At 43.4% G+C, this 21156-nt stretch overlaps 1 protein-coding gene across 14 annotated transcripts in view; it reads left to right on the top strand.

Moving 5' to 3' along the window:
• The window catches only part of LOC132686173 (uncharacterized), a 95071-nt gene that overhangs the window by 39599 nt on the left and 34316 nt on the right, over positions 1 to 21156 (top strand). For 11 of the 14 annotated variants that reach the window (XM_081791881.1, XM_081791877.1, XM_081791880.1 and 8 more), the window contains 3 exons: positions 10590 to 10828; positions 12328 to 12434; positions 13387 to 15979. In XM_081791881.1, the coding sequence (XP_081648007.1) occupies positions 10590 to 10828; positions 12328 to 12434; positions 13387 to 13448 (408 nt within the window). In that variant the 3' untranslated portion in view covers positions 13449 to 15979. Of the gene's footprint in view, positions 1 to 10589; positions 10829 to 12327; positions 12435 to 12817; positions 13282 to 13386; positions 15980 to 21156 lie in introns of those variants that run through there. The other 3 variants (XR_014136425.1, XR_014136424.1, XM_081791882.1) reach the window with 3 other exon arrangements.

Genomic DNA, 21156 nt, shown 5'->3' with positions numbered 1-21156 from the left:
TTAAAAAATGTTTTCTTCTTCTTCTTGTAGTGTCTCTTTTACCTCTGAATATCTTTTAAAATTCCTGTTTGGTTTGGATTTTCTCTGCCATGTTTAAGGATTCTTCAGATGTCTGGTAATTCTTGGCTAACTTTTCATATATAGAAGAAAGATACTCAATCTTTTTGGAACGTCTGAGAGATTTGTTGATTGGTGGGCCTCCCTATATAGCCCATTTCCTTGCAGACCCTGAGATGTCAGTATCTCTAGGACTTTACTATGGCTCACTTTTCTTATACAGAAATCCTCCTATCTCTTGCCTTATAAGCCACTAAGACTGGTTGCTTAAAAGGGAAAGGGGCCTGTGGTGGACATGGAACTCCACCTTCAAAGAAGGCCTTGTTGGATCAGCTTCTGGGAGTGTGGTTAGTAGGTAGTTTTCAGCTGCCATTTCCTTCATGGATAGTCTCAGTTGCAGAGAGCCCCTTCCAGATCATGCCCATCCAGAGTGGCCCATTTTCAATAATTGATCAAGGTAGTGATATAAGGGCCTGACATTTTTTGGCCCACTGTGGGACAACTCTCTTGGACCATTTCAGCTTTAGAGCTCCCCATAGAAATGGCTGAGGCTGTCAGACTATTTTTCGCTCTGCCCCATCTCTTTCCTTTCCACAGGCATTGATCCCAAGAGCACTCCCTAATAAATTTCCTGAACAGTAAACTCTTTCTCACAGTCTGTTTTCCAGATGACCCAACTTGCAATAGATTCTTAAGGAGCATTGCATAAAAGTAGGTACTAAGAGAGGGCTTTGGAGCTGGATCATTCACCTCCCATTTGATAATCAGAATCTCATCATTGGTTATAGGTAGGCACAGACAGTCCCTGGTGCAAGTTCAATGGTTAAAACTTTCACCAGTGGTCAGGGGCACCTGGGTGGCTCTATTGGTTGTGTCTGACTCTTGATTTCAGCTCAGGTGATGATCTCAAGGTTGTGGGATTGAGCTCTGTGTTGGGCTCTGCACTAGGTATGGAGCCTGCTTGGAATTCTCTCTCTTTCTCTTCCTCTGCCCCTCCTGCTCTCCTTTCTCTCTCTCAAATAAAAAAAAAAACAAAACTTTCACTAGCGTTGAATTGGATGGTGTATCAGTAGAAGAAAATGTACTAGTTGGTGCTATATGTCAGGTATTTGAAAAATATGAGGGAAATAATGCTATAAACACAACTGGATTATGTATTAGTTTTCTATTGCTGCTGTGACAAATTACCACAACCTTAGTGGCTTATACACTTTAAATTTATTATCTTAAAGTTCTATAGGTCAGAAATCAGACCAGGTCTCACTGATCTACCTACATGTCAGATTTTGGCAGGATTACATTCCTTTCTGAAGTCTCTAGGGAAGAATCTGCTTCCTTGCTTTTTATAGCTCTTAGTGGCTGACTATATTCCTTGGTTCATGGTTCCCTCCTTCATCTTCAAAGTCAGTAATGGTAGGAGGAGTCCCTCTCATTCTGTCATCTCTAGTTTTCTACAACCTGAAAAGTTTTCTGCTTTTAAGGACTCACACGATTAGATTGGGTCCACCTAGGTAATCCAGGATAATCTCCCCATCTCAAGGTACTTAATCTTATTCATGTTTTTAAGTCCTTTTTACCATGTAAGTTCACATATTCATGAGTTCTGAGAAATAGGGCACAGAAATCTTTGTGGGGGGGCCATCATCTGCTTCCGCAGATGGCTATTGCTAAGCTTTATGACATGTTAGAAAAAGAAAAGAGACTAAGAGCAGCTAACAGCCAATTCAAACCATGTGAAAGCTTCCTTGTTTTGTGTTAAGAGGCTGTTGTGCTACAGAGGAAGCACAGAGAAAGTGGAGGCCAAGACCCAGTACCTAATGATCAGAGTGGGTGATCTCCAAAGAAGGCTAAATTCCCAAACATAGCAGGTCTGCTATGCCAAGGTCAAGATCCTGGTTGGGAAAGGATGGGACCTTGCCACATGGATATCTGGGTCAATGTCCTCCAAACTCAACTTCTCAGATTCCTTTGAATTCTCTGAACTTGTAGAATTTGGCCACTATCCCTGTTAAAATCTAGCACTCCCACACTTGCTTAAAGACCATGCAGAGGCCTCTTATCTGCAGGACAAAATGTGTTGCCTATCCCTCAGGGTTTGTCTCTGATTCCTCCTGGCCCCTGGGCCTATAACTAGAGTTAAGTCACAGAACAACCCAGTCAGGGACATGCTAGCTTGAAAGGGGAGGAAACGGACTATCTCCCAAATCTAGCCAGTACGTACTGGAAGGAGCCAGAGGAGTACACTACCCCAGATTCTGAGAGTGCTTGATCATGAATGCCAGAATGTAAGATCGAATAGGGGAAAACATTGATTTGGAAATATATAATATAATCAGATTGTGTAAACTTGCTGCTGTAATGGCTCTTAGAGGCATACAAAAAGTGATGGCCTACCTTCATGGGGTCAAAATTCCAGAATGGTCATCATAAATAGTAGAGAAGGAATTAAAAGACTCAGGGATACAGACATGCTACATGGATATACCAAGTGAACCTTGGAAACCCACTAGATGAGGATATCATTTAAAGTATGCACTGACAGAGAGGCACCAACATCACTGTTTGATGTTGGTTCACCTCTGTGGGCCAGAACTGGTGGTAGGAGGGACTATTACAGAACTAGACTCACTGATAGCAGAGGAAATAGGACCCCAACACAGCAGAGGCCGAGTGGCAGTACTTACCACTTCAGAAGCTATTTGTGGATGCAATAATTGTAATGAACAGCAGAACCATTATTGTGGATACAATTATTATAGTGAGTGGCAAGTTTGGAGTGGTAGCCAAGGGGATCTGACCCACAAAGTGTTGTGAACATGGTTAATAGAGCAGTGTGCCCTTAGGGGCAAAATATACGAGCAGCAAACAAGGGTACTACTCAACTAGTGTCAGCAAAAGAAACCAAGGATAGATGATCAGGACAGCTACCCAACAAAAAGTAAGGGTCCCTTGGTTTCTGGATCTGAGCTAGTTTTCAGATTCACAGCCCATTGATTGAAGGAGAGGCCATGTCATCAGGAAGAAGGACCCTGTAACATCTCTGCAAGTATACATGGTAATGATTCCACCAGTTCTTCCCCCTAAAAGGATCTATAACAATTTACTCTGATAATTATACTCTGGGGAAAGGAAAATACCAAATATTTAATGGATAGTTAGACACAGAGTTTGAGTGGACATTGATACTCAGAGGCTTGAAATACCACCAAGGTCCTCCAGTTAAAGTAGGCATAGGAAGAGCACTTAATAAATAAAGTTCTGGCCAAGATCTAGCTCTCAGTGCTTCTACTGAGTCTTGTGGACCCACCTGTTGTCATTTTCCCAGTCCCAAAATGTCTAATTGGGATGGATATAGTTCATTGTAAGGTGGAAGTGGTGCATCAGATTGAATATGAATAGAACCAGAGAACACATGTAAGCTGCATGAGCAGGTAGCTCAGATTTCATATCATCTACCACTATTTCACCATGGTCCCCCTCTGAGGTCACACTTATGGCCATATGAGAGAATCCTTTATGACTAGCCAACAGAGAAGGAAAAGTCCAATCTTGGATTATAGATGTATCAGCTTGGTATCTGGGCTCAAATATGTACAGTAGCTGTACCACAGCCTCCCTCAGAGGTAGCCTGGAAAGACAGAGGTGAGGGAAAATCCTCCCAATGGATGGAGCTTCCACTGTTACATCTGGTTATCCACTCTGTGTGGAAAGAGAAGTAGCTCCAGGATATATATGGACTTACAGGTAGTGGCAAATAATCTAACTGATCAGTGACCTAAAAGGGGAAAGATTGCAATGTTGAGAACAAGGATGTCTGGGGTAGAGGTATATTGATGGACATGTGGGAACACATAATAAGTGTAAATATCTTTGTATCACATGCTGACACCCATAAGAGTGCTTTTACCATGGGAGAGATGCTAAGCAAGCTAGTAGATAAAATGACCCAGAGAGTTGATGTCAGTCAGCTCCTATCATTGGCCACCATAGTGCTGTATGATAAGAAGAAGAATGAGGTGGCCATGGTGGCAGATGCTCAGGCTAACCTGGGCTCAAAATCCTGGGGTGCCATTTGCGAAAGCTAATCTAGCTACTATTGCTTTGAAATATCCAACTTTATGGCAAGGGAAACCAATGCTGGCCCTCAACTTAGCACCATTCCTTGAGGGAGCAAGTTGACTACACTGAGTCTCTTTCACTGTGAAAGGACTAGCAATTTGTTCTGAAATGAATAGATACACATTCTGAGCATGGGTTTGCGTATCCTGCCAAGCCACTATCTGAGGATATACCTGAGATCCCATGTGATGTCACATCAGATCAGGACATCCACTTTACAGAAACGGAGGTACAAGAGTAGATCCATCACCACGGAATATATTGGTTATAGTACATGCTGGACAGGATGTAGAAGCTGACAGGATGGTAGAGCTTTTGGGTGACTTGTTGAAGAAACAGCTGAAGCTCCAGGTCAGAGGTGATACTTTCAAGGATGAGGTGTCATACTCTAGGATGCAATAGACACCTTGAATCAAAGACCTTTATATGATGCTATGTCCCAAACTGGAAGAATTCATGGGTCTATGGACTAAGAAGGATGGAGGGGTAACCCTGCTTATGATCACTCCCAATGGCTCACATAAAAATTTTGTGCTTTTTGTGCCTGCACCTCTGGGTTTTGCAAGGATAAAAGTCCCCATCTCCAAAGTGGGAACATTTCTCTCTACCAGGGGACTCAGCAAAAAACTCTTTGAACTATAACTTTAGCTGCCATCTGACACTTCAGGCTCCTTGTGTTTAGGGATCAGCAGGCGAGAAGTCACCATCTTGACAAGGATGATTGATCCTGATTATTCCGGGGGGTAGAGCTGTTCTTACACAATGGAGACAGGGAGGCAGGTAATACCTTGGGCACTTCTTTTGTATTCCCTTCCTTAACTACAATGGTAAATGGACAAGTGCAGCAATCCCAAACTGAAAGGACAAGGTGAATAGAGATCAGACCCTCAGGCTTGAGGGTCCAATTTATGCCAACAGCATGAAACCAGCAAAGATGCTAACTGAAGATGAGAGGACATCTCAACAGCCACAAAAGATAGTGGTGGAAAGAGACAATGGATAGAGGATGAGGCTCCGAGAGCAGCTGCAGCAGTGGGAACTGTAATTTGTTCCATTAATTTTCCTTCTGAACTATAATTTGTCTCATTAATCTTCCACTTGTAAGTCTCCCCCAGGGATAGAGGCCCATGAGAACCATGGCAAATTTAGCAGCATGTGCCAACAAAATACTTCCCTGAAGTCCTCACCACATTCTGGTGACATGGGTGGGGATCTCAGAATGAATTAGGATATAGAGAGCTTTATCATTTCATCATCTTGGATATGGCTACTTCTTGGAATTTCATGTAACATGTAGAGGACATGAGCTTCTTGTTAATGTTGTGATGGTCAGTTTTATGTGTCCCCTTGACTGGATTAAGGGATGCCCAGAATGCTTGGTGTTTCTGGAAGAGATTAGCACTTGAATCCATACACTGAATAAAGAAGATTGCTCTCACTCTTGTGGTGGGCATCATCTAATCCTTTGAGGACTGAATAGAACAAAAAGGTGGAGGAAGGGTGAATGTTCTCTCTGCTCCAGTGGGGACATCCATCTTCTCCTGCCCTCAGGCAGCAGTGCTTCCAGTTCTTGGGTCTTTGAACTCAGACTGGGACTTAAACCATTGTCTCAGGTCTTTAAGTTGGACTAGAATTGCACCATGACTTTCTTGGGCCTCCAACTTGCAAGCAGCATATCATGGCATTTCTGAGCTTTCATAATGGCATAAGTCAATTCCTTATGATTAATATTTCACACACTTTCTCTCTATATATGTCCTATTGGTTCTGCTTCTCTGGAGAATGCTGACTAATATATTATCCATTCCCCATTGCCCTCTCAACTCTCACCACCCCTTCCATTCCCATTCCACCAAGAGATACAAAGATCTCAACCATTTTCAAACTATCAATCAACCAATAAACAGGTACTTTATGAACAACTTTGTTCAGCTCTGCACCTTGGCCTTATGGAACCCACTACAACAGTGTACTTCTTCCACCCTCTCCCTCCCTGCTAGACTGCAAATTCCACAGGATCATGGACTATGTCTAGCATCCCCAGTCCTGAGGTCAAAACCTGGCACTTTCTAGGTGTTCTATACATTGTTTTTTAAATAAATGAAGGACATTTATTTTATGTTTTTAATTTTTATTATTTATTTATTTATTTATTTATTTATTTTTTTCAATATATGAAGTTTATTGTCACATTGGTTTCCATACAACACCCAGTGCTCATCCCAAAAGGTGCCCTCCTCAATACCTATCACCCACCCTCCCCTCCCTCCCGCTCCCCATCAACCCTCAGTTTGTTCTCAGTTTTTAAGAGTCTCTTATGCTTTGGCTCTCTTCCACTCTAACCTCTTTTTTTTTTTCCTTCCCCTCCCCCATGGGTTTCTGTTAAGTTTCTCAGGATCCACATAAGAGTGAAACATTTTGGTATCTGTCTTTCTCTGTATGGCTTATTTCACTTAGCATAACACTCTCCAGTTCCATCCATGTTGCTACAAAGGGCCATATTTCATTCTTTCTCATTGCCACGTAGTACTCCATTGTGTATATAAAGCACAATTTCTTTATCCATTCATCAGTTGATGGACATTTAGGCTCTTTCCATAATTTGGCTATTGTTGAGAGTGCTGCTATAAACATTGGGGCACAAGTGCCCTTATGCATCAGTACTCCTGTATCCCTTGGGTAAATTCCTAGCAGTGCTATTGCTGGGTCATAGGGTAGGTCTATTTTTAATTTTTTGAGGAACCTCCACACTGTTTTCCAGAGTGGCTGCACCAATTTGCATTCCCACCAACAGTGCAAGAGGGTTCCCGTTTCTCCACATCCTCTCCAGCATCTATAGTCTCCTGATTTGTTCATTTTGGCCACTCTGACTGGCGTGAGGTGATATCTGAGTGTGGTTTTGATTTGTATTTCCCTGATGAGGAGCGACATTGAGCATCTTTTCATGTGCCTGTTGGCCATCCGGATGAGGACATTTATTTTTTAAATAAATAAATGGCCCTCAAGAAGCCCACTGCTTAGTGCACGGTGGGACTGGAGGAAAGAAATGAGAAAGACAAGAGACTTAAATCTGGAAAATAATTATCCAGCTCCATAAAAACTTCTGGGTATAATTGGCTGCTAAATGAGTACTGTGGCACTCACTTGATATTTTAGGAGGTTAGAGGTATATGAGGTTGGAGAAAGGAAGGCTCCATAAAAAAAGCAGGACTTCTAGGCCTTGAAAAGTACATAATGTCTATACAACTGAGAATATTTGGGACTAATGGAGACTTATTCATTCAGCACATAAGTAATGGGTATCTACTTGGTGCTTGGGATGCAGCAGTGAACAGAAGAGATAAAAACAATCCCTCCCTCATGGAGCTTCTATTCTTATAGGCAGAGACAAACAATAAGTAAATAAGTGAGTTTATGGTATATTAGCAGGTGTAGGGAGCTTTGGGGAAGAAAAAAAATCAAAGAAGAATGATACAGAGGGTCAGCATGGGTGCATCTAGTCACACAGTGGGTGCAATGACTGGTTCCCAAGAAGTAAGATAGGGAGCCATGCAGATCTTTTGGGAAGAACATGCAGGCAGAAGTAACAGAAGGTACAAAGGCTCTGAGGTATGTCTATGCCTGGTCTATGTGGTTGGCTCAGAGTGAACTAGAGCAAAAATAATAGTGGTTGGGTTCAAACTTTTTCTTTTATTTTGAGTGAAGGGGAGAAGCATTGGAAGGTATATTAATTTTCTTTTGCTGTGTAACAAATTAACCACAAACTTAGTGGCTTAAAACAGCATAAATTTATTATCTCACCATTTCCAAAGGTCAGGATTCTGGCATGTTTTCAGTGGGTCCTCTACTCAGGATCTCACTAGGGTGAATCAAGGGGTCAGCTGGAGTTGCAACCTCATATGAGGTTTTGGGATCCTTTTTCAAGTTCACTGATTATTGGCAGAATAATAGTTGTGTCATTGTTGAGTAATAGTTGAATTATAGTTGTAGGACTGAGATCCCCACTTTCTTGTTCCCTTTTAGCCTGAAGTCATTCTCAGCTCCCAGAGGCAACTTGCTATTCCCTGCCACATGGCCCTCTCCATAGCATGGCTGTTTTTGAGGGCATCTCTGCTGCTTTGACTTCCTCGGTCTCTGACCTCTGGACCTTCTTTTAAAAGGGCCCACCTGATTAAACCAGGTCCACCTACAGCAGGGGCAGGAATGTTGGGACCGTTTTAGAATCCTGCTTACCCCAGAGGGCTGGAGCAGAAGAAAGGCATGGTCTGACTTCTGTTTCAGCGGGATTGCACTGGTGCTACATTGAGAATAGATGGCAGGGGGGAGGAGGGAGCATAAATAGAAACTGGGTGACCAGTTAGGAGGCCATAATGGGATATTGGGATGGAGAGGGCTGAGAGTGTGTTGAGACTGTTGCATGGCCAGGGAATGCCTGCAAGTCTAGAAGGAGATTCTAGACTTTATTTTGATGACAAAAGTCACCATGGTAGCATTTGAGTTGGGGACAAGTGTAACTATAGATTCACCCATGCATGATTGCTCAGAGGCTCCTTTGCCTCATCCTATAGAAGGATTTGCTTATAGTAAAAGCACAGTGGTTACCAAGAAGCAAGAGGTGGAGCAGAGGTGAGTCAACATGCCTGGGTTTGCTGAGGATGCTGCAGCCAGGTGTCACTTGGGATCCCCAAGAAATCTTCAGGCTCTGACTCAGGCCAGCATCTCCATTCCCCTCTTGTCTTAGGACCTCCCATTACCCCTTCTTTCCTCCTATCAAGGAAGTTGTCTCAAAGGATCCCACAAGGTGGAAGGCAGAAGCAGTCTGAAAAGTGTGGCAGGGATGTGCCTGCGAATATCTACTAGTCTGAGACTTGTCACCTCTCCAGGAGGGAGAAGGAAAGAGAATGAGGCATGTTTGAGGCAGGGTTGTTGAGGGCCAATGTGGAAATCAATGTGAAAATATCTACCTCAGAGCCTGGCATAGAGCAGGTCCTCGATCCAGTGATGTTTACTGTGCTTTGAGTGACTAATATGCAGCCTTGTCTCAAGGAGTTTTGGTGAACACAAGTTTTCAAATAGCCTGTGTGCAACAAACACACGTGTGTGTGTGTGTGTGTGTGTGTGTGTGTGTGTGTGTGTATTCTAAACTCAGGCTGTCTGGGTTGAGACCCTGGCTCCAGCACTTAACTGCATGATGTTATGCAAATCACTGACCCCTGTGTGCCTCGCTTCCCTCTTTGTAAATGAGGTGATAATAATAGTACCTGCCCCAGAGAATTGGTATAAGGGTTGCATTAATGACACGTATTAACATTTGTAAAGTGTTTAGAACAGCACCTGGAATACAGGTATACTACATAAGTGCTTGATACATACAACGTGTAAATCTTGAAATCTCAAATGAGGTCTCCTCGTCTTGTGGTGTTCTTTCTCAATTCTTGCAACCACCTGCACTGGATGTGAATGGAGCTGAAGGACTCACCTTTATGTGATTGAAAGAGACAGGGTTCCCAGGCGAGCCTTGCTGGGGGGATTTTGGTGGTTACCTGAGCTCAGCCCGGAGCCAGGCTGACTGGCCTGCACGTGGCTTCCAAGCTCCACCCCACACTACGGAGGCCCAGTTTCTGGGGACTGGAACTGGGAATAAGCTTTAAAAACATTCTCTGGAGATTTTAATATCTAACTAGCCATGGTACTTACTGATAGTATTGATTTGTCTTTTTTGCCTGTGTTAATTTTCACTTTTGTCTGTGGAGAGTGAGCAAGTATGTGTGTGAGGTAATCCTTTGTCATCCACCTGCTCTGACAGAGTTATGGTAACAACTGGTTTGGATGTGGGCTTTTGTACCAAAGCTCATTCCCTTGTCAGGTTGGTGAATAAAGCTCATTATTTGTTTCTGAGCTGCTGTTAAGACACAGAGAGCTTTCTTGTTCCCTCATTCTCTCTCTCTCTCTCTCTCTCTCTCTCTCTCTCTCTCTCCAATGTAGGCATGAACACTTTATGACCATTTCCTACATCCCCTTCTGAGTCAGATAGAAATATTTGATGGCCAGCAGTGCTGATAATAACTGATCCAGAGGTTAGAGCAGGGAGTAGAAAGACAAGGCCTTGGCTTGGTTTGAGGAGAGCAGGAGAGCTTCTGAGAAGTGGAGAAAGAAAAGCTCTTCCTCAGATCAAACCCCCCCCCCCCAACCCCCCCCACCCCGGCCTCCTGGCACTGCTAAGGGGACAGTCAAGTTGAATAATTTAGAATTGCATCTTTAGTGGGCTGTTAATCTCCACCCCCACCCCCCTCAGAACAGAATAGCTCAAAACAGAGCTATCTTTCTGACCCTCCCCGATTGTTTTGTTATGGCTAATGGACTGATTTCCAGTTATATAACCTCTTCTCAGATGAAATCTCATTATTCCACAGTGTGGTGCACTTCAGGTCTGGGTTCACATTGAGCCACCTGAGAGGAGCTGGGAACGTGCTGTTTCTCATCATTTCCACCCAGCAAGAGAATTGGAGAGAAAGAGCTATACCCAAGCCAATTATGGCGGGGTCCTTGGGGGCTGTTATGTAATCTTCCAGAGACAGTGGAATGGAGTGGGCCTTGAGTTCCAGTGGGCACACTGGCTGAAACAGAGTCTTTTCTGTACTCCAGGTCTTGGGTAAGTAAGTTCTCTTTCAAACTCAGAGGATTTTGATGTATTTGTATGTGACTGGGTAAGGCAGGGGTCTTTTAAATTGACTTTAGATTTTCTTGCCTACAAATAAACAAAATGAGAAAATGAACAAAAATAAAGAGGTCTTTCTTCCAGGCCTGGTAATTGCTGTGTTTTAGGTCCTAAGTGAGCCCTGATCCAGGCAAATCGGGTCAACAACACAATAAACTTTGAATCCAAATATGAAAACTCTGACTCTCAGGACAGGTACACAGTTCCACTGGGACACAGAAGCTTTGGTGAGGTGTCTAGGCCTGGTGTCCTCTGAAACAATTAGGGTGGCAGTATAGCATGGTGGGGGACAGTATGGAGGGCTTTGGGGTCAGCAGAACTGGTTTGATTCTGCTCTGCCACTTACCAGTCATGTGATCTTGGACAAGTCACTTTATCAGGAAAACAGAAGCCACTCTTAGTTTTTAAACAGAGGGTATTTAATTTTACAGGCAATTGAAGAGCTAAAGTGACAAACAGCATGGGGGAGCTTGGGGACCACCACAGCAGGAAGCTCCTGCCCCCTGGGACCCAGGGAGGGGGGACATCTTATCAGAGTTTAGAAGCCACGGCTTTCCCTGGGAGCTGGGACCATGGAGGGAGGAATGTCAGTGGGGAGCTAGAGTCATGGGGAGACAAAGAATGGCTGGAGATGCCATTCACAGAAGAGAGAGAAGAGGAGAAATACCCGGAGTTTTCCTTTCCTCTCACCCTACAATGATGTACCAGTGCCCCCATTGGCTGAGACTGCTAGAAGGCAAAGGAGCCTGGGAAATGGGTCTTCTGTGATACAAAACAAAGCAGGGAAAGGGCAGGGAATGGATCAAAGAACAAATAGGTACATGGCTTGCATAGCCAGTAATGTCTTTAAATAAATTGTATCTAATGATTGATCACTAACTACTGCTATTGCTGAGGCTCAGGCACGGAGGAGCCAATGGACACTCTCAGTGGTCTGGGAGAAGAAGGGAATGCAGTGTTTGCCCACATAGGTACCTCCTGTGCATATAGCACCTCCACCCTCTGTCCATTTAGCAGAAGGAAGAGCCCTAAGTGACTGGGGGTGGACTCAGCTTCCAGCTGAATGTATCTCAGACTGTGTTCTCTACAGGAAGCCTTGCTCCAAATGTACTCTCTTAGTCTGGTTTCCTCTAAAACCAACCTTGGGACAGGGACCTGGGTGCAAGTAGTTTATTTCAAAGGTGATCTCAGAAAACAGGAGTGAGGGCATGGGGAAGGGACACAAGGAAGGGAGAAAAGCCAATAAAGCGTGAATTAATGAGCAGATTACTATGGGTCATTGGGTTTGGTCCTACTGGAGACTTTCTGACAAATTATGTGGAATACATTTAAGAATCATCATCCTACCAATGAACAGGGAGACTGGGGCTTTACTCCTGTCCCCCACTGGCAGAGGGTTTCCATCTGGAGAGTAACTTTTCCTTGTCTTCTAGGCCATCTGTGGTGGAGCAAGCTCCCTCAATGCTGGAGAAAGTCCTTTGGCAGAGAAGAAGCTTACAGCATGCTGGGACCTGCCTGCTGCACCTGTGGGGGGATTCAGGTACGCCAAGGGAAGCATGGCATGAGCACCATTTGTCAGTCACTGAACCAAAGGAAGTAAAAGAAAATCCCTAAAGTGTGGTATTAGGTAGTAAGAGGGGTCATTCTCACCTTTGCCTCTTGGCTCTGGGACCTGGCTTATCTGACTTTAGGGGAAATAATACCATATATTGGCCACTTCATCCTATAGGATAGCATCCCAACCGTACAGGGTGCAGGGCCCAGCAAGCATAATGGAAAAGAGACTGTCCAGTTAAATCTTCAGTCATACATGAATGCAGCCACTGCAAAACCTTGGTTAGGTAGGAAGTGTAGGGTTAGGGGGTATGGAAAGAAATTTCCTGACCTCTTTCCTCCATTCTTCCCTCTCCAATCTCCTACTAGTGCCTTTCATTGGCTGAGCTCAACTGGAAGCAGAAGGAAACGTTGCCTGGATAATGCAGTCCACAGGGGTCTGTCTTCTGAAGGACAGCATGGGGCAAAGAGAGCCAGAGGATGGGGCAGAGGGGTGGCAATGAGAACACAGTCTGACTGATTGCTTCCAGAATGCCTCCCCCCCTTTCCATCCAATCTCACAGTCATCATCTTTGTTACAACATCATCATTCTACCCGTGGACTATTGGGACAACCTCCTAACACATCTCCCTATCTCCAATCCACCAATACTAATGCCTGTGACACAGACTGAGTCCTACCACTTTCCTTTCAGAGAACTCTGGTGTTTCTCATTCTCTACTCCTTACTGAAGATGGCCAGATGAAAGGCAATTTAGGGGATAAAAAGAGAATTCTGAGACTTCACATCTTATTTCTAAAAAGGAGAATCAGTATTAAGAAGCTGGAAATGGGTAATTTCACCATAAAAAAGGTGTGGTTAAAAAGAGTGTAAATTTGACTCTTTAATGTCTTAGCATCATAGTCAAGTCTCTTCTCAGTTAAAATTTTCCTTCCAGACTTGTTTTCCAGGACTTGTGTTCTACTGCATTCTCCCATGTGCCTTGGGTACCAGCCCTGACATCACTGGACTGCACCATCCACGCTGAGAATTCTATTCCTTTGCTCTTGCTGTTCCTCCAGCCCAGAAAGCCCCTCCCCAGCTGGCCTCCTTGGTGGATAGTTTGATCAACAGTTCATGGTGAGTTGAGTCAGTACACCAGGCTTCTAGGGCCTCATACTCAGAGTGTGGTACTTAGACCAGCAGCATAGCAGTACCTGGGAGCTTGTTAGATATGTAACTCTCAGGGTCACCATATCTAGAATAGAATCAGAACCTGCATCTGCACCAGATCTCCAGGTGATTCCCAGGTACTTCACAGTCTGAGAAGCAGCAAATGTTACATGAGCAACCTAAGTAGGGCTTGTAGCTTGAGCAAGGCAGCTTGGTTCCTTATCTGGTCTTCTTAGAATAAAGGTTAGGGGACTCAGTTTTTAGTTAGTTGTAAACCACTTGTATTATTAGCTCTGAAGTTATAAGGGGGATAACAAAATGGTTAAGAGAATGAGCTTTTGCATGATACAGTCATTGGTTCAAACCTCAGTTGTCTCACTTACTAGCTTGGAACTTAATAAAGGCAGTTAATGTCTCTCTGCCTCCACTTCCCAAAGTGTAACGTATTAATGACATCAGAGCATAGGAGCAAGAATTAAATGAAATCAGATGTGTCCATTGTTTAATAAATGTTAACTGTATTTGTTATTGCAAACCCGTGAAGCAAAGTTACTAGGCAAGAAGCCCTTGTGTGGGAAGGTCTTGGCCATTTAACTAGTGGTGGGAGGGGTAGGCCTTTGGTGATATAATAGGAACCTAGGGGCCTCAGAGTGACAAATCAGAGAAAACAAAGGTGCGTCCAAGATAAGTTTAGTCTACCTGGCTGAACAGATGATCCCCCAGCAGAACAGTGTCTGCAGGCACTATCTGGAAGGTAAGATGTATCCTGGTGGGCTCCTTGGAGGTAGGGTTATGGGGATTGGTGACCCCTCCTTTTAAGATATAAAGTCAGCTGTATCTGATTAGACTGGACTAAAAAGGAGATATGCCACCATCCTCCTACACAGCTCATGTGAAATAACCCTTATCGTCTAATATCTTACTAGCACTCTATTACTTAAAAAACACTCATTTCCATCATCTCTTTTAATTTGTTATGAGACAGGGTTAGCATGCTGTTCAAGTCTCCCATGACTGCCCACTTCTGCTGATTCACACAGGAAAAATAATCTAGTCCAGGGTAAAAAACAAACCTTGAGCTTGTCTCCCCAGACTTTGACATTTTGAGTAAGAAATAGAAGGAATTGAGGGCTCATGAGGTGTCTTCCTCCCTCCTCCCTGTTGAAGGTTGTGACTTTGGAAAAGAGAGGAAGCCATGGGACAGGAGCAGCTGGCTTTGGAGAGGTTTTTCAGGGTATGGAATTGATGGACTTAACATATCAGAGTGATGAGTTACTGACATGGATGTAGTGAAATCTCAGGAAGTGTGGGGTTTGGGCCTGGATGTTTGCAAAACCATCTTGAAGACTTTAAAGGGGCATTTGAGACTGTGGAGAAAAATGCCCAGAGAAAAATGGAAAGCCCAATATGATCAACGGCACATGGAAGCAGTTGACTAATTTTCAAATGAAAACAAGAAGCAAGAGGCTAGGAACATTGTTATAGACTCTAGAACCAATTGCACAGGGTGTGGGCCACAAACTGAACTTGAATGTTAATGTAAGAAGGGAAATATGTACGCAGATTTATTTTCTTCATCTGATAGGTTTATGTCAAACTGAGGACTGTCACTATTGCTGAGAGGATTCAGCCTGGTGGGTATGCTATATGCCCTGTTCCTGTCCAGGCAGCACTGCACAGTGGGTAAATCTTGGCCTCAGGAGTTCAAATCCTGGCTCTATCCCTTACTGTCTATGTGACTTTGGACCACTTCTCTAAGTTTTTTTGTTTTTTTTTTTTGTTTTTTGTTTTTGTTTTTTTTTTTAGTGATAGTTTTCTCATCTGTGAAGCAGGAGAAGTCTATCTCATAAGATTATTCAGAAAATTCAGTTAAATAGTATAAGGAAAGAATACAGTTCAACACAGTGAATGGTCTATTATTATCAGTGGAACCTTTTCTATTCTGGTGACCTGAACTAGCTCTTCCAAGTATTCACTCTAGCACCCACCCTGGCCTGACCTAGCTTTCCAGAGGCAAAAGGAATTCCAAGGTTACTTGAAAGCCACAGAAAATACCACGTGGGTACAGAAGAAGCTGCCCAGACAGGAGATGGAGGGAGCTGACAGAGGTGGGAGGAAAATAAGGGGCAAATGACATCTTGAAAGCTCAAGGAGTATAGATTTGATGAGTGATCATTAATGTTACAGTCTAGAGAAAGGGGACACGTGCTGTCCAGGGGAGAGCACGAGGGGACCTCTGAACCTGGGGGAAGGGGGTGGTATGATAGGAGGTGGGAGACCTGGGTGCTAGTCCCACCTGTTGTGACATCTTGGGAAATCCATTGGCCTCTCTGTCTTGCCCTTCCTGTTATGGTTAATGATTTATTCTTTTCAATGTATTTTAGGGTTTTTTTTTAAATTTTTTTAAATGTTTATTTATTTTTGAGACAGAGACAGCATGAGCAGGGAAGGGGCAGAGAGAGAGGGAGACACAGAATCGGAAACAGGCTCCAGGCTCTGAGATGTCAGCACAGAGCCAGATGCGGGGCTTGAACTCACGAACTGTGAGATCATGACCGGAGCCGAAGTCCGACGCTTAACTGACTGAGCCACCCAGGCGCCCCACAATGTATTTTAATTTTAAAGGAGTCTATGATTAAAGAATTGAGTTTAGGGGCGGCTGGGTAGCTCAGTCGGTTGACTTCAGCTTAGGTCATGATCTCAATGTTTGTGGGTTTGGGTCCTGAGTTGGGCTCTGTGCTGAATGCTTGTTCAGAGCCTGGAGGCTGCTTCGAATTCTGTGTCTCCTTCTCTCTCTGCCCCTCCCTTGCTAGTGCTCTCTCTCACTCTGTCTCTCAAAAATATATAAATGTAAAAAAAAATTTTTTTTAAATAATTTACTTTAAATTGGAAATTCAGTCGTTTTTTTTTTTTTTTTTTTTAAAGGAGATAGAAATTTATTGAATACACCACAGGGAATCAGCAGGCAGGACATCGAGGGAGGGACTATATGCCAAGAGGCAGTGATTGGCTTAGTTAAAGGGGGAAGGTGAGTAGGTATGGGAACATATGAAATTTCCCAGAAATTCAGTCTTAATTCAACAAGTGTTTAATGAGCACCTAGAAAGCTCAATGTTCTTACAGTGTTCAAAGCACTCTGGGATCACATCCATGGTTTGGAATTCTGGATTTGTCATCCATTATAGTTTGTCTTGGATGAATCATTCATCTTTCTCCATCTTTCATTTCCCCATGTGTTTAATGGTAATTGAGCACTGACTGACCCATCAAGGTACCAGGATGAGGAATAGGACTTAGAGAAGTTGTGTAATTTGTTCAAGATCTCATGTCTGTGAGCTGTAGAGCTGGGAGGTGAGCATAAGTCTGCTTTTCCCCCCACATACTTCCTCTCCATGCCTGTTTGCCACCTTCTCTATCAACAGAAGAAGCATTGCCAGGGCTATTTGTCTCTATCATAGAGCAAACCTAGTGAATTATACTTATTCATCTGTCTTTACGGCTAGGTATAAGATTCTTAAAAACGTGATGATTCTGAATTACCTTTTTGTGTTCCTAAAGTCTAATAGAATGAGACTATAGATCTTCCTTCCTTCCTTCCTTCCTTCCTTCCTTCCTTCCTTCCTTCCTCACTTCCTTTCTTACTGGTAACAACATAGGTTTCTACTAAACACGTTATTCTGAGACATGTTTTGTTCCACTTAATCTGTGCTCTTTTGTTGAATGAATGGCTAATACTTGCCATTCAGCTTGTGTTTTGTAAAAGTAAGAGGTTAGGTCAGGCCCTATGCCGCTCACCAGAGCAATGTCCTTTTGGCCCTTACACTGGTAAGAGAAGGTCCCAAGAGAAGCAAGTGGGGAGGAGGCAGGAATGCTCAAGTGAGCTATGTAGGAACACTGGGCTTTGGAGCAGAAGGGCCCTTAACAACCATGTGGAAGAACAGCTCTCCACAGACAGGGGTATCTTCGAGTTGGAGTTAGGTTACAAGAATTTTTTTCAAATAATAACTGATAGAAGTTGTAGAATTTTTTTGTTCAAAGTTATCCCTGGAGCAACATCATTTTTCAGGTAACCCAGGTCATCCATGGGCCGAGTTACATATCCCATACATCTGAAAACATGAGCTCAACCCATTTCCCACTTCTTCCATTACCTTTGTATTAGTTAGGATGCAGATTTTGCTATTCTAACAAAGACCCAAAGCTGGAGCTGGCACAAATCTTCAGAAATTTTGAGAGCTGGCTGTTAAATACAGTCCTCATTAAAACTTAAATTATATAAACTTGAAAGGGGATAAAGTATATTAAAAACAGAAGTAATGAATACTCAAAATCACTTCCTAAGAATTTTACCACATTGTACTATTTTCTGTGCTCTCACGGTGATTTACATCTATTGCACGTGCATGGCGGTGTTGCTCTACGGTGGTACGATTCTGCAACCCCACGGTTCTGACCATCTAGGCTCCGTTGATTTTGCTGTTCTGGCATTTCAATACTTGCATTCCATCCTGGGTCCAAGGAGGTTTGCCAAAGCTTTAACATCCTGCCTGTACCCCAGGCAGAGGAAAGAGGAGAAATAGGAGGGGAGGTTCATTTCTTCTCTCTTTAGTGCATGGTCTTGAATTTGAATATATCACTTCTGCTGACTTCCTACTGGCCACATCTAGCTGTAAAGGAGCCTGGCAATAAGGCTTTCATCTGGGATGCCCATGTGCCTGGCTAGAACTCTGTCCCTTTCAAAGGAAAATATGGATACTGGGGAATGGCTGGCACTTTCTATTATAACATTGCAATGGTTCTTCTCAGCTAGCTCTAGGCCACTAAGTGCTGTCTCCCACCCTCACCTCGCCTTTTCTGAAAGCCTATTCAGGGTTTTAGGAAATGCTTGTGCCACTGTTTGTAGCTGGTATAGACATGGCATCTTCTAGCCAATCTTACATCTTCAGCCTCCAGACAGTGAGAAGAGACTAAGACACATGAGCCAGGACTGTCTCTTCTAGAGAGAGAGCACCAGCAGATGAACACTGGCATGGAAGCCACCCCACCACTCATTCAGGGCTGAGCTGGGCTCCAGGTGGTGAAGGGATAATGATACCATGAAAAATAAGATAGGAGGCACCTGGGTGGCTCAGTCAGTTGAGCATCTGACTTCAGCTCAGGTCATGATCTCATGGGTTTGTGGGTTTGAGCTCTGTGTTGGGCTCTGTGCTGACAGCTCAGAGACTGGAACCTGCTTCGGATTCTGTGTCTCCAATCTCACTGCCCCTCCCCCACTCATGTTTTCTCTCTCTCTCTCTCTCTCTCTCTCTCTCTCTCTCTCTCTCTCAAAAAAAAAAAATTAGATAGTACCTGCCTCAAGGAGCTTCTAGTCCAGATGAAGCACTTATTCCTGGAAGATCACTAAATAGTACAGATAATAACCAGTAAGGACTGGGTAGCTTCTTTTTAATTTTAAATTCTGGGCAGAGAATTAGTCCTCATGAACAACCAATTCATTGTTGGATTAAACTCTTGTTTTTAGCTTTTACAGTTATAATCAAATAAAACTTACAACAAAGTTATGTTGACATTAGTTAAAGATCTATCTAATTGTTGTGCTGCCTGGTAATTAGGCAGAAATGGTAAGCAATTCACATAAATGACTGTAATTAGTAGTATTTTTACATAGCCAAGCAAAGTTTCTAATTTTCCCTGTTATCCTGTGTAGTTTATTCGTTGTCACTCTCACCTCCAGCCATAGCTAATACTTATGTAGTTTCCCTGGCTGTCTCTAGCCTCTGGCCTGTGCTTGGATGGCCTCTCCTGTATTTCCCTACTAAGCCCCCTTAATACTGGGAAGTGGCATGGCAGAGTGGTCAAGTGCTTGGGCTTGGAGTCAAAATGCCTTCACAACTTACCTCATGACTTAAGCTGGGTGAACTTGGTGAATTGTTTTATCTTTCACTTCCTCAGAATTGCCCATACACAATTCCTGAGAATGTGCCTAGGTCCTGTTGGTTGTTATGAGCTCATTTGTTCATTCATCTTTTCAATAAAGAATTTTAGCATCTGCTATTAACCAGGTGCTGCTCTAGGTGCTGAGAATTAGTAGTCAACCAAACAAAGTCCTATGGTTTACATTTTAGAGGAAGGAGACAGACAGATAATAACTAGTGAAGTTTATCAGGTGGTGATTAGTCTGATGAAGAAAACAAAGCCTACTAAGGTATTAGTGTGAGGGAGGTTGCTATTTTAGCAGAGGAAGTGTATCAGTTGACTACACTAGGTGAAACCGCAATAACAAACAACCCCAATATCTCAGAGCTTTTTTTTTGTTTTGTTTTTGTTACATGTCCATTGTGGGACAATAAGGGATTCTTCTCCACATGCTTATCACTATGGGACCTGGGCTGCTGAGTCTGTATGTTCTGGAGTGTCTATGGTCATTATAGCAGGCTGAAGGGAGAATGTGAGGAATATGATCACTTATGTCTGGAAGTGAAATTGACTTGACTTCAAGGACTTGGCAGAGAATGTGGGACCCCTGGAAGGAGAGGAACCAGAAATGGTGTGTTAGTCATTAGCAACACTGAACTTGATGCCATGCACTTAGTAATGCTAATATTAGTTCACAAAATGCATGAATCAATCAAGGTGCTCTACACACCAATTCCACCACTGCGACCGACATATATTTACTGTCCAGGGCTCCAAATTTTATTCCCAAGAGTTGGAAGCTCCGTATTTTTTTCACCTTGAAGGGGCCTGAATATTTGTGGACTCTTTTAAAACATTCCCATTATAGTATTTGATGCCCTGGCAATGTTCCTCCTTGTTTTCATGCTGAGAGGTTCTGGGACTATTTTTACTGGTTGAGTAACTTAGGTACCACAGTATGGTGCTGTAGAAATATGGAGATATAGATTTATGGATTGTCTGCCTTGGTGGCGACTCACTGAATTCTGAGGGAGAGACAATGGGTGGGGAGGGAGTGGGGAAAGGAAGAGAGAGAGGGGGAGGGAGGCAGGGATGGAGAAGAATAGGGAAGAAGAGAAGCAAAATGGGAGGGAGGGAAGGATAGAGAAAGAGAGAGACCCAGGGCAAGGGTAGTGGCATGGTAAGTATAGAAGAGATGGCCTTGGGGAAATGAGCTTTTTCTCCTTTGGCATCTTGGAAAAGGTCTAGTCTAACCTTTTCTTTTGATAAAAGGGAAACTGAGGTCAAGAAGTGAATGACTTATCCAAGACTTTAGAGTTGACAGTAAGAGCTGGCCTAGACCATATTCCTTATGTCTCTCAATTTGGTGCATGTTCTGTAACATGCTGGTGACTTTGGATGTGGGAAGAGTTGTCTCCTGCCCCAGGCAAATATCTTCTACTTATTCAATGATACCTGAAACTGCTTTAAGAGACAACCTTCTTGTTCCACAAATGAGAGAAGGAAGGTTAACATTGCAAATGATAGGGAGTGAACAGTGATAGGGATGCATCTCTGCTGAGGATAAATGATGCTAGTTTCTTAGGGGAAAGCCAGGGGGTTGGAGATACCCTAGTGTCTGGCTGGAAAGAGGGCAATA

This window comes from Panthera onca, chromosome F1 (assembly GCF_046562875.1).
Source record: "Panthera onca isolate mPanOnc1 chromosome F1, mPanOnc1 haplotype 2, whole genome shotgun sequence".
In the NCBI taxonomy this organism is placed as follows: domain Eukaryota; kingdom Metazoa; phylum Chordata; class Mammalia; order Carnivora; family Felidae; genus Panthera; species Panthera onca.
Note: the sequence above shows the minus strand (reverse complement) of the source record. Positions and strands in the feature narration are given on the sequence as shown.